General features: G+C 41.5%; 2 protein-coding genes across 5 annotated transcripts; both read right to left on the bottom strand.

Moving 5' to 3' along the window:
* Nucleotides 1-221: 221 nt before the first annotated feature.
* Nucleotides 222-4412, bottom strand: ddost (dolichyl-diphosphooligosaccharide--protein glycosyltransferase subunit (non-catalytic)). Its single transcript, XM_058084706.1, has 11 exons — nucleotides 4156-4412; nucleotides 3575-3685; nucleotides 3408-3494; nucleotides 3233-3336; nucleotides 3059-3153; nucleotides 2771-2864; nucleotides 2511-2659; nucleotides 1721-1868; nucleotides 1526-1646; nucleotides 1325-1431; nucleotides 222-753 (listed from the first exon to the last, which is right to left on the bottom strand). The coding sequence occupies exons 1-11, from the start codon at nucleotides 4373-4375 to the stop codon at nucleotides 604-606; spliced, it is 1386 nt and encodes a 461-aa protein (XP_057940689.1). The 5' UTR covers nucleotides 4376-4412; the 3' UTR covers nucleotides 222-603.
* A 436-nt stretch (nucleotides 4413-4848) lies between these two features.
* Nucleotides 4849-11787, bottom strand: zbtb17 (zinc finger and BTB domain containing 17). 4 transcript variants are annotated; one of them, XM_058085046.1, is made up of 16 exons: nucleotides 11284-11321; nucleotides 10634-10702; nucleotides 10331-10569; nucleotides 10074-10250; nucleotides 9276-9569; nucleotides 9082-9171; nucleotides 8240-8466; nucleotides 7975-8117; nucleotides 7401-7701; nucleotides 7211-7298; nucleotides 6769-6885; nucleotides 6564-6684; nucleotides 6349-6479; nucleotides 6014-6274; nucleotides 5777-5866; nucleotides 4849-5572 (listed from the first exon to the last, which is right to left on the bottom strand). In XM_058085046.1, exons 3-16 carry the CDS (start codon nucleotides 10533-10535, stop codon nucleotides 5175-5177), a joined length of 2643 nt encoding a protein of 880 aa, XP_057941029.1. In that variant the 5' UTR covers nucleotides 10536-10569; nucleotides 10634-10702; nucleotides 11284-11321; the 3' UTR covers nucleotides 4849-5174. The 4 variants fall into 4 exon arrangements, with proteins under 4 accessions (XP_057941029.1, XP_057941030.1, XP_057941026.1 ...); XM_058085047.1 differs by lacking the exons at nucleotides 10634-10702; nucleotides 11284-11321 and adding an exon at nucleotides 11571-11787 and having other exon boundaries at nucleotides 8240-8463; XM_058085043.1 differs by lacking the exons at nucleotides 10634-10702; nucleotides 11284-11321 and adding an exon at nucleotides 11571-11786.
* Between the last annotated feature and the right edge of the window lie 455 nt (nucleotides 11788-12242).

Here is a 12242-nt window from a genome sequence, read left to right as displayed (position 1 = left end):
ATGTTTTGTTGAAATCACAAACTACTTATTTAGACGTGTAATAGTTTATTTTTTAAAAATCTTGACAAATCATAAAAAAATAATAAATCGAACAAATAACGACTTGCCTACAAAGAGCATATCATATTATCAGTCATCACTATATTGGTACTATTGTTTGAGACAGAAACACTTCATGCCTCACATTAAAATGTGTAAAAAAAACGTCTTGGTCAGATGTGTCACGTGACAGATGGAATGTCAACTTTATTATCCAAAACAATTACAGGCAATTTAGCAGTTGGCATAGTTTTGTTCAGTGCATGTGGCTACCACCATGATGGTGAAATGCGGGTCAACTGATACGGGTGGGTGATATTCTTGCTCACGTCACATCATTTTATAAAATGGCTTACCAATCAAGTACGAAACATGGATAGAATTGTTTTCAAATAAAAGTGAAAAGAAAAACAGCACATTATTTTAGTGTCAAGACCCACTTACTTGAGTGCCACGATACCAACCCCACAAAAAAAATTGCAATGCCCCCCCCCCCCCCCCCCCATTCAATTTGAAGTTGCTTTCAAAAGTTACATGGTATTCATTTTCTGTACCCCCTCAGATTTAGTCAGACTTCTCCTTCTCTTTCATGTGCAGGAAGACAATGCTGAAGACAAAGAGTCCTGACATCATGGAAAAGACGCTGGCATAGTATGGGAACGCTGAGGGGATGAAGCGCTCATACTGGGTGTGCTGCAGGGGACGCACTGACACCTGTGGTAAACAAAACAACCGTCGTTAAGAGTTTGGGATGCTGTACAGCCTGCAAAAACCGCAGTAAAAGACGGGCAGGATACAATCATATCAGGCATGCAGTGTTGAGTCAAGACTCGAGTACAGTTGGAATTTATTCAAGTTGTTGGAATTTTGCGTTAGTCACGCCCACAGACTTTTGACGGGTGCCTGCGACAAATAAAATTCCTGAAGCTGTACACATACACACAAGTCTGTGAAATGTTTCATTATTCTAATATTTAATTAAGTGATTACATTCATACAATTAAACACTGAAATAATTATATATAGTTTCACGTTAAATCAACTGGTATTTCAATTTAATGACATTTAATTATTTCAAGATTTATATGGCACATTTTAAAAAAAGATTTATTTATTGATTTATTTAATTGACATTTAATAACACATTATTTCAATGTTTTTTTCCATTTTGTCCTCCATAACATGCACACTCACATGTCTGATCTCTGCTATGATACATTAACCAGCGCTATCAGGCGTAATTCATCCATTCAGTCCTATGTTACGATATTGACTGTTGACTGACCTGGGTGGAGGAGTAGAGGTGTGTATATCCCAGTCGGTTGTAGTCCACCTTGAACTGGAAGACTCCGTACACGTCTGGCAGCTTAAACTGGACACTATATTTCCCACCTTGCGGCGATTCAAAACAAACAAGTGTATTCAATTTCAAATCTTAACAACGATGTGTGTCAAATCTAGGCAGTAGTGCACTAATAAACGATACCGTTTTTCTTGAGATAAGTCCTGACGAAGGGGTCAATCCTCACAAATTCCAGCTGAATGTCATCACCATCAAAAGGAACCCAACGGCCCTCAGAGAGCATCTCAATGACAATTTTGTACTCCTGCATGGACAGTATAGTTCTCATCAACTCAGTTCAAATGTATTCAGGGCTTTACAGCGAGTCCATTTACTCACCACAAGATCGGTGATGGTGTAAGCTGCAGGTGGGATAGTCTCACCCACGGGATGATGGGTAACAGCACCCACCCTGAGGACACCAGCCTCTTTGAACACCCAGCGGGAGAGAGCCTCAGCCAGCTCCATGTTGCCAGTCTGCTCGTGTCTACAAGAGACAAAACACACTCAGTTGGACTCAGTACTTTTACAGTTTGAGGCTGCCCAGTGTGATTATATTCATATATGGTGTGACAAGTGGCAGTTACATGCTCAGAAATATGCAAGCAAGTGTATTACATGGTGTATGTTTTCATGTGTGGACTTTCACTGCACTGATTAATAGCAGATTTAGTCATCTGTGTAAAATATATAATGGAGTTAAAATATATTTCTTAAAGAATCCCCACCACAACAATGTGCGAATATAATGTTCAGACATTCGCATTCAGAGTGTATTACTTTTGCTAAATACAATGGATTACAGTACCATACTTGGGCTGTAACTACATTTTGATTACCATGTCAACATGAGGCTAACACCTACAGTTAGTGGTTGGGCCTGCAACCTCACCGTTTTCCCAAGTCAGAGCTGATGTGTGTGAATATCTTGTTGGCAAAAATAATACTTTATGGATGACTAAGGAAATAAAAAAAATGGCTGAAATGAGAGGATATTTACATATTTAAATTTTTAAAAAGATTAATCGATGATCAAAATAGTTGATGAATTGAGTAATCAATTAACTATTGCAGCTATACACTGTGACAACACACACAAAAAAAAGAAATAACATGAGCCAGAACTGACCGTTCAGATCCAGGTGTGGCTTTCTGCACCGCAGAGTTGAAAAAGGCGTCACTAAAGAAGTCCAGGGAGCCGCTAAAAACCACTCTGGCGTTGTTCCTGGCCTGAATGCCGGCAATCAGCAGAGTATTTTTGCCAACAGCATGGGGGTACTAAAAAAGAAAAATAAAACATTCAGTGCCGTATAGTGACTCCATGAAGAAAAACAGTCTGGACAGCCCTTCAGCATGAACGCTATTATACTGCACAGTCAGTGTACTTACCTGAGAAATAGGTCTGTCAGGAAAAAAGGAGTAGGCTGTAGACGAGCCAGTAAGGATGTCCAGGACCAGAGGGTTGTCAGGATCAGCCACCATGCTGGAAGCCCAATCAATGATATTAGAAACAGTCGTCCCTTGCACCATGGTGGTTCAAATATTGCTCCCTCATCTATCACTTTTCCAAAATGAATAAATGCTCGCTATTTTGCCGTTGACTATAGCTTATTAGTCTAAAAAATCCATATTTAAGCAACTGTTAAAAATTGCTAAAAAATCCCCATTGCTACTTACGCAACGCCTTTAAACAAAACCGGTTTATTGGTGGGTTTGCCGACAATGGTGGGAGCTTTCAGCATGTTCTCTGGGTCAGCAACAATCAGGGTGTGCTGTAGATAAAAATGACAACAACTTCTCAGTCAATAATGATGTCAACGGACAGTATGACTGGAGTGAGGCGGACTTTACCTCTCCAGGATCCGACACATCATAGTTGTGATGGTCGATGACGGCGGTCTTTTCCTCATCAAACTCAATGCCACACTCACTGCCCAACTCCCTCAGAGGGTCACCTAAGAAGTATTGTAATTCATTTACGGTGTTTTAAATCATATCAAAGCATGACTAAATGAAGTGAACTGACCAATTTCAGAACTGGCAGCAACCAAGACATTTCCTCCGCCATCGATGAAGGATGTAATGGTCTCCACATTTATATTGCCTCCAAAGTCTGCAAATCACCACAAATTGTTGCTTGTTGTATCAACATAAAAAATTGGGTTTATTTAGAATGAAAACTGTTAAATGTACCCTCAACTGATGGTGAGAAGATGATCAGATGATTGTACGGGAACTGGCCATATTTGATGAGCGACAGTGAGGGGTCATCAGCTGTTTTGAATGTAAGGTCAAAGCCGCGATCTGAAAGAGAAATGGAGATTAATGACCACATAAAATATCTTAGGATCTTAAAAAAAGTACAGCGTGATGTGATTGTAATTGCTAACAGACTGAACTTTAAAGAAACGAACTATAGACTCCAACAATTATTACACGTTGATCTTTTCAAATACAAACCCCGCTGTAGTGAGGAATTTCAAGGAATTTTAAAATTCCTTAATCTTGCTGCAAGTCTATAACAGCGGTGCTGTTCCAGGCTACATGACGTTTTGACGGCTACTTTATGTAGCAGCAGTTAATGGCAGTACAGTACATGACAAATAGCTGGACAGAGCGTAACAAAGCTAGGCTAATGTTAGCATCCTTTCCGCCCAGCATAAAGCCAATATCAAAGCTATATATTCCTACTAAGACGTTGTCGTGTACTTTCCATACAATAAAGGAAAACAAAACATACTTCAAACATATGACATATTTCATGCTTACTGTACCTGCGAGACTACGGAAGAAGATTGAATGGGTGTCTCTGATGTTTAGGTTATCCAGTAAGACCAGAGTTTTACCGTCGGCCAAGGCACAATGCAACAAGGAGGCTAATGAAAGAAAGAAAACAATACTACTGTCCAAACGTTTGTAACTCTTTTGAATTAACGTCCTGGACCGTGTTTTGGCCCGGTGTGTCTGCATGACTGCAATCGAGGCGGCCATCATGCTGTGGAAGTAGACGTCAGCCTTTCTACACCGTTTACCTTTGACCCCGTAAAGCAACCAATCAGAAGCAGGAACACGTCGCCTTTAATTTCATTACCACCAATGGGATGAATGCTTCGTTGTGGCCCACCTCTGGCCTGTCATATATTCACCATTTCTGTCCGTATCCTCTTTTCCCCATATAAAATCCAGCTTTATCTAATATAATATTTATAATACACTATATTCTAACACTTTTTCTCAATTTGCTGTCAGTTTTCTCTAAAACTTGTGAAAAAGAACATAGCCCCACTATGCGTCGACACGGTATTGGCTGTTGTGACTTTGTGATTGGCAGGCGCCATTTTCGTTTCTTAAGTTTTTTTGTTCTGCAATACATTCACACCTATGGACAATTTAGACTGTGGGGCAAACATGCTAACCGCGAGGACAACATGTTCTCCACCACAAGAAACATGTCTGAAACATACAAGCAGTGACTACTGTTTATTCGAGAGGTATAAGGATTATGTTGTAACAAACAAGTTAAGACTTTCGGGCACAAAATAAATAATAATAAAAACAGAATAGACATACAATGCGTAACAAATCATGTTAATTTAGGAAAATACGACACAAAATATATATATATATATATATATTTAAAAGAAAAATGTACATACGTGAGATGAATGCCATGGGGAGAATGATACAGCTTTAGTTGGGTCTAAACGTAAATATGCTGTAATAATGTACAATTTAGGCTGTATCATTTGTATTGCATCCACTGGAGTATAGTCCAAGTAACTTTTAAACATGACTACACTTGAACTGCACACACAATCAGCTCCGTCTCAGTTTCAGCTTTTTCACCTGCCTGGATATCACCTGGCATTTCCACTTCCCCATCTTCCCCTTTCTTCGTATGAACCACTCCTCTTTCTTGTGGCTTGCCCACAATCCCCTCTTCCACATCTCCCTCTTGGCCACGAAAGATGAGCCCTTCTTCCTGGATGACATGTTCGGTGGTGGGGGTCCATGCCGTAGCGGTCTCACCCTCAGCAGTGGTGACTGTGGTGTACTGGTAGAAGTCGGAGTCTGCTTGAAACATGACCAAGGCTTGTGCTGTGTGGATGCGTACATGCTGAGCTAGCGAACTGGCATCCAGGAATTTATCACCACATGAATCACAGGCATAAAGTATCTGGGTGTTGGGGTCTGGAAACAGAGGTAGTGTGGAAAATGACAAATGGTTTAACACACACAAAAACACACATGCTATATACATGTATATATAAAATTATTTTTATTTGTTTTTTTTTGTAGGAAAATACCGTCTATGAATGACTTTCAAGAACCTTTGACATATGCATGTTGATTTATTCTCTAAAATTGCATGTGCAGCGAGCTTTGTAAACTTACCTGCTTCTTGCACTTTCTCTACAGCTTTGGTAATTTCTGCTTTCAAAGCTTCTGTTTCATCAGCACACACTGATGCATCCACTGGTACCACTGTAAAATTTCAGTATGACATGGTCAGATATTTGCACCCACAGTCCAAAAATATGTACAGTACTGTATGTTAGGTTCATTGAAGACCCTAAAAACTCTAAATGGTTGTCTCAATATGATTGCCAAGTAATAGATCCCAACTCTGACCTGTTAGCTGAGCTACAGCGCTGCCTGACAGGGTTCCCGCCGCCAGTGTGACAATGTCCTCGCTAACAGTTACTATGTTGATCTCGCTGTCGGAGGTAGACGCCTCAGCACAGCCTTCGGCGCCCTCGCCTGTGCTGCTGCCAGCTCCAGCCAGCATCTTCATGCCAGCTTTGCCGTGGTGCACGGTCTTGACGTGAGAGCGCAGATTGTCCACGCGGTTAAACCCCCTGCCGCATTTATCACACAGGAATGGTTTCTCGCCTAAAGATGAAGATATATGGAGAAAAACAGCAAATAAAAAAAATATATATTCAAACATTTGCCATACTTCTTACCGGTGTGAATGATGATGTGTTTTGAAAGGTCTCCCACATTAACAAAGGCCTTGTTACACATTTGACACTGATGAGGGCGGACATTGTCATGGTGGCGAATGTGATTAGCCAGTTGACTGGACTGTACAAATCTGCCAACAGAGAAACAAAAGATGTTATTAGTTATGTTATTAGTTTGCCATAAGATGTTTCAGACGCTTTCTTGTCAGGCTGACCTTTTACCACAACGATCACACACAAAGGGTTTCTCTCCAGTGTGCTGGCGGACGTGTGCAATGAGGGAGCTGGCCTGCGTGAAGGCTTTGCCACAGGTGGGACAGACACAAGGTTTCTCCCCTGAAAGACAGACAGTGTTGCACAGGTGGAGAAATACAGCATGTCGTACTATATGTGACCGGGTTCTTAATGTCATCAACTTACCTGTGTGGATGCGTTCATGTCGTTGCAGAGCCCCTGGGTCACTGAAAGCTCTTTGGCAGTGCACGCAGACGTATGGTTTTTCCCCGCTGTGGACCCGTAAGTGTCGCTTCAGATTTCCTGAGGGAAAACACCAACACACACAAAGGTTTGCCTAATTGTCTTAAAACAAAAATATGTGTTGCTGCAATAATCGGCCTGGCATACTCAGATTCAGCAGATGGCGCTGTGGAGTAAAAAGCCTGCTATTTGCCACAATGTTGAGTTGGGAGTCAGCTCATGTCGATCAATAAACTTGTCTCCTTGTATTGTGTGTGTATATTCTTATCATAGTTTAAAGTATGCCATGTTTTTTGCTATTGGGCTTTGTGGAACAATTCTGCCTAGCGACAGGTGGTTGCGCACATTGGTGTCATAGTCAGAACAATGTAAAAACACAACTTACCTGAGGTGGTAAATTGTTTGCCACATTCTCTGCACTTCAGGGGCCCATCTGCGATATGGATTTTTAAGTGAGCCTTCAGATTTCCAATCTAACAGACCCCACAACAAAACAGGTTAGGACATCCGATATTAAAATGATGATCTTACAATAAAATTCTACATGCTACTACTACCATAACTGACACCATTACCTGATTGAAACGTTTGTCGCAGTGTGGACACTTGTTGGCCTTGTTGGCGTCGTGTGTCTCCAGGTGTCGCATCTTGGCAGTGGGGTCGGAGAAAGCCTTCTCACAGTAGTCGCAATGGTATGGCTTCAAACCGCTGTGCACCAGCCGGTGGCGCTTCAGGTTCCCTGACGTGGTGAAGAGCTTTCCGCACACCTCACAGCTGTACTGTGCCTCTCCGGTGTGCCGCTTGCGGTGCAGGTTGAGCAGGCTGATCTGCCGGTAGCTCTTTCCGCATGTCAAGCAGCTGTATGGCTTGAGTGGACTGTGGAGGTGGGAGGGAAATGATGCCACATTAGTTACCCTTGATGAAGCGCACCTCCCTTATGCAGGCAGGCTTGTGTTGCCATCTATTTAGACAATGGCTGTGTCATTATCAGTGGATTGTAAACGTATACCATTATACAAGCTATACAATGACTACTTTTAAGTGCATCCGCATTTACTTTCTACAGTATTGTCCCCTACATACTGAAATAAAAATGGTTACTGAAATGCTAGGGGTACATTTAGTATAACTGTACAAAATGTAGCCGACCTGTGTGTTTTCTCATGAGCTTTACAAGCCGCTGGGTCAGAAAAGGCCTTGTTGCAGTCTCGACATGTGAAGGGCTTCTCTCCCGTGTGAATACGCATATGTCTTTTGAAATTCCCAGTATGTGTGAATTTCTTGCCACAGTCCTAGAAAAATAAAACATATTGTATTTTTATTGAATTACCTAAAAGGAATGTATCAGAAAAGACAAAAAGTGAAGATTGCAGTGCTGAATTAAAATGAGCCTTGCATTCTGCACACTTCTTACCTCACATTTGTGTGTCATTGAGCTGTATGGCTTGGATTCGGATCGGTTGGTGAAACCCGTGGGGTGAACCGGTCTGTCCATCGGATGAGTGGTTTCTTCTTCAGGTGCCATGTCTTCCTCATCTGCCTCATCCTCACATTCATTCTCATGGTCTGGTCTGGTCTCCTCTGTTGAGTCGGTCATCTGCTGGACTTTGTTTTTTGTTCCTTCATCATCTGTGTCGTCTTCTTTCAGCCCATCAATGGAAAACAACATACCATAAATTCCAGGGTTTAAGCCGCTACTGTTTTGTCAAACTTTGATACATCGGTGCAGCTTATATATAAAAAGTACATTTCCCATGATGCTTGGTGCATTCTGGGGACCACTGCCACTGCTGGGACTACTGCTAGGCAAACAAGGAGAGAATTATGACACTGTTCAATTCTGACACGTAAGAGGAAGACTTCAGTGGTTCTAGATCCCAAGAGAACGGCAATCGACAACTTTTATGGTATGGTATTGTTATCCAAATTGTCTTGAAGATGTATAAAGTATGTATTTACTGTATCTATGTTTATCTAGTTACGTCAGGCACTATTTGGCACAGTTTAATCTGTGTACTACTCTGCACTGTCTGGAAGGCACTGCTTGGGGGGAAAAAAGCATTTGTTTTATTAACAGTTTTTAAAAATGCTTTCTGTCCAGCTTATATATGAACAAATCTGTATTGCCCTCTAAATGTAGTGGATGCACTGCAATTCACAATATATTGACAACTTAAATCAAATAACTAAAACATTAAAGATTATAACAAAATGGACATGGTGGCATTTGGCACTCAAACAACATCAATTGCTTACCAGGTGGGAAGTTTCTTTGGGGAGGTTTTCGAATCCGTCTACCACGAGAGCTTGTAAAAATGGGGGTGGTGACTGATTTGATCGGTTTATCTGGAAATCAATAGTCAAAAACTGAAATATGCTGAAATATGACAACGTAGAAATGCACTTTCCTTTTGCCAATACACACTAGTGTTCTCTCATCATGTACTTACGGGGTGTGTAGTCTTTATCAGCAGCGTCGGCCTCCATTGTGGGTGCATCCTGTGCAGCGCCATCCTCCTCCTCCTTTACAAGCATCCTCCTTTGAGCAGCAGTGGTGATGGTTTTGGCAGGCTTTGTCGTTTGAACGCCGATGTCTTCATTTTCTTCAGTAAGGTCCTGATGTTCTGTGCTCTTGTTACTGTCTTCCCTGGGTGTTCTGGAGGGACTAAGCTCTGCTTGTAACGCCACTTCTGCCAAGTTACAGTCATGCTTCTCTCCTGACTGTTTATCATCTGTTTTTTCTCCTGTAGAAGTAGAGAATAGGTCCCCTATTATGCATAATTGTCTGCTTAGTGATGTTATCAGAGTATTATGTGTCTCTTGAGACTGTTTATGAGCATCAAAAGTGAGACAGGTTCTGGTGTTTTCATGACATCATGAAGGAAAAAGCTCTTTTATCATGGATATGATACTGCCCCTGAACCACAAAATCCAAAGAAATACAGCTGAATAAGTGCGGATTCTGAAAGAACTGGATAGCTTTATGTGCCGGTTATCGTGTATAGCTGCTCTCCACAACTTAATGCAATGGTCCGAAAAATGAACATAATAGGCCCCCTTTAAAGCTATGGACACACAAAACGCAGTGTCCCCAGTTCGCTTTTACACTTCCAGCATCAAGGATACATTTTGGACAACGCACTTCCACTACACCTCTGCAAACTATTTAAAACTGGTGAAAAATAGCACAAAATGAGTGTGTGTTTTTTTTCCAATATCCATGCAAACATACACAAGACTGGACTCACCGACAATATCCAATGTGATAAGAGATGGAGCTGGATTTGCCACTGACTGGTACACAGAACAAGCGTTTATAATCTCTTGCATTTGCAGGAAGTTAGCAACCGCCATCACATCCTCTAAATTACCAGGGTTCAAACTCAGCTTGGCTGTGTACATGAATTCCAGGACTTGTCCCAAACCTGCAGTGATAAACAGCATACCAAAAAGTTATGCTAGATATGTATTTAACAAAATAGTTCCAAATGTAGTTACAGTCCACCTGCGGCATTACTGATGTCCAGATGCACCACGTCCTTTTGGTCCAAGAAGAGCGTGCGGAAGTACACGCTGCAGGCCGCCAGCACGGATTTGTGGGCCTTGAAGTCAACTCCATCCACAACAAAGGTGCAGTCACACAGCAGGCCCTGCTTGCGCTGGTGGTTCAGCTGCTCCAGAACCTTCCCACTATGCCAAGGGAACTCCATTGCCCTTCAAGGCTTTTTGACTTTGGCTGTAACTCTGAGGATGGATGAGTGTTTAAAAAAAGGCAGTTGATTAATAATACACCCATTACACATCACACCTCTTCTTTAGGGCCATAGGTGAGCTGGATTCTACCCCAGCTGAATGGAGCAAGGACGTGGGGTCCACCCTAAATTGGGTGTCAGACACAAATAACACTTCACACTTATGGACAATTTACAGTGTCCAAAATGTTTTGGGGATGTTTAAACCAAATCTATAGACATTTTGCTTTCTTGATAAAGGTTAAGTTCTTCCAGTTAGACTTGAAAACTTGAAAGACAGCTATCACTTTGTTACAGGCCAATTATTCTGATAGAGAAGATTCAAGTTGTTTTTACACACCGAGCAAATACCGTAAATATTATTTTAGGCATAATAAAACATGCTGAGTAACCTCTGAATAGTTTGTTGTCTTTGAGTAAATACAATATTTTGTAATATAGCAGGTTTCTATCCATACAGAGGAAGCACAATTAAAATTGTTGTACATCTTCGAGTATCATTTGAGTGCCGGGCCGAATGTCCTGGTTTTCGGTAATAAAAATATAATCACTTTAGCGTTGTCAAAATGATATTAAGTAAAAGATAGCTTACTTAAAAAAGACATCGGTTAATAAGCGATTAAACTATAAATATTATTTAGTTTAAGTATTTTGGCAAATGATACAAAACATTAATCCAGTTATCAAACACACCAGTATTACATACAGTGATTAAAGTATAGCCGAATCAAGCTTGAGTCCACAATGTCATCGAACTGCAAATTACATTTTTTTGTGATTAAATTGTAAACTTTGGACATTTTTAGCTTGACAGTACACTAAATCGATTGCAATGCCTATATCCTGGTTGCCTTGCTATCAGGGATTAATTTAGCATGCCTAGCAAGTATGTTGTATGGAGACAAGATGGTGGACACCGACCTCATCGCCTCTTGTTTTCTAAGCTAGCTCGACCTAAACTCCACGAAGGCTGTTCCATTTTGGTTCACATACCCACGGAATGTCGTATATATAGTCGCTTCTTCAATGCGATGTGAAATGGCTGGTCTTGGTCGTGTTTTGGAGCGCTTGTCTCGGTTAGATAGAAAATCCCCGATCGAGTTTTTCGGCGATCGATCATGTGATGTTGACTCTCACCGCCATCTTCCTCTCGCTGATCGATTGCAAGAGACGGGTCAGATGTGTTTCTGTGAGCATGCGCGGTGTGAACCACTTGTGGTTCCTACGTTAGACCGCGTGGTGGTGGTCAAACTCTGCTTTGATAAAACGCAGGGCTATTCAGCCACTTCTTTGTCGTTTAAGAGCGGGTGCAGACTGGCTGGGTCTGAATCCGGGGTCTGCATCCTAAAAGCTCCTCCAAATGTGTCCTGCTTCTCCATAAGGCCCATCATGGATGAGCTCCACTGCCATGTCACTAACCTTTTTCAAAAATACTCTATCTGGGTTATGTCAACACAAAAGACCTCCACCATAAACTTTGTAAAGAACACAGTGTTAATATACTAAAGATAATCATGATCATGATGGAGCTGCAGGACAGCCGCAGGTATGTGCTATCACTATGAAACATCACTGATGGCCTCCAAACCTTCTCCTCCTTTGGCTTCCTGCACCTCATCATTTCAACTGCACTCCAGCTTGATACAGTGCAGGATGCTACATTGC

Source organism: Doryrhamphus excisus, chromosome 10 (assembly GCF_030265055.1).
Source record: "Doryrhamphus excisus isolate RoL2022-K1 chromosome 10, RoL_Dexc_1.0, whole genome shotgun sequence".
Taxonomy (NCBI): Eukaryota; Metazoa; Chordata; class Actinopteri; order Syngnathiformes; family Syngnathidae; genus Doryrhamphus; species Doryrhamphus excisus.
Note: the sequence above shows the minus strand (reverse complement) of the source record. Positions and strands in the feature narration are given on the sequence as shown.

What these genes read in the sequence shown, in the direction of transcription:
- ddost (XM_058084706.1), bottom strand. Translation starts at nt 4,375, where the DNA reads ATGATGGCCGCCTCGATTGCAGTCATGCAGACACACCGGGCCAAAACA. An exon ending in GCCACACCTGGATCTGAACG is followed by an intron (nt 1,869 to 2,510) that starts GTCAGTTCTGGC and finishes TGTCTCTTGTAG; the next exon opens with ACACGAGCAGACTGGCAACA. An exon ending in GACTTATCTCAAGAAAAACG is followed by an intron (nt 1,432 to 1,525) that starts GTATCGTTTATT and finishes AATCGCCGCAAG; the next exon opens with GTGGGAAATATAGTGTCCAG.
- zbtb17 (XM_058085043.1), bottom strand. Translation starts at nt 10,535, where the DNA reads ATGGAGTTCCCTTGGCATAGTGGGAAGGTTCTGGAGCAGCTGAACCAC. An exon ending in CAAACAATTTACCACCTCAG is followed by an intron (nt 6,886 to 7,210) that starts GTAAGTTGTGTT and finishes GTTTTCCCTCAG; the next exon opens with GAAATCTGAAGCGACACTTA. An exon ending in TGTGATCGTTGTGGTAAAAG is followed by an intron (nt 6,480 to 6,563) that starts GTCAGCCTGACA and finishes CTCTGTTGGCAG; the next exon opens with ATTTGTACAGTCCAGTCAAC.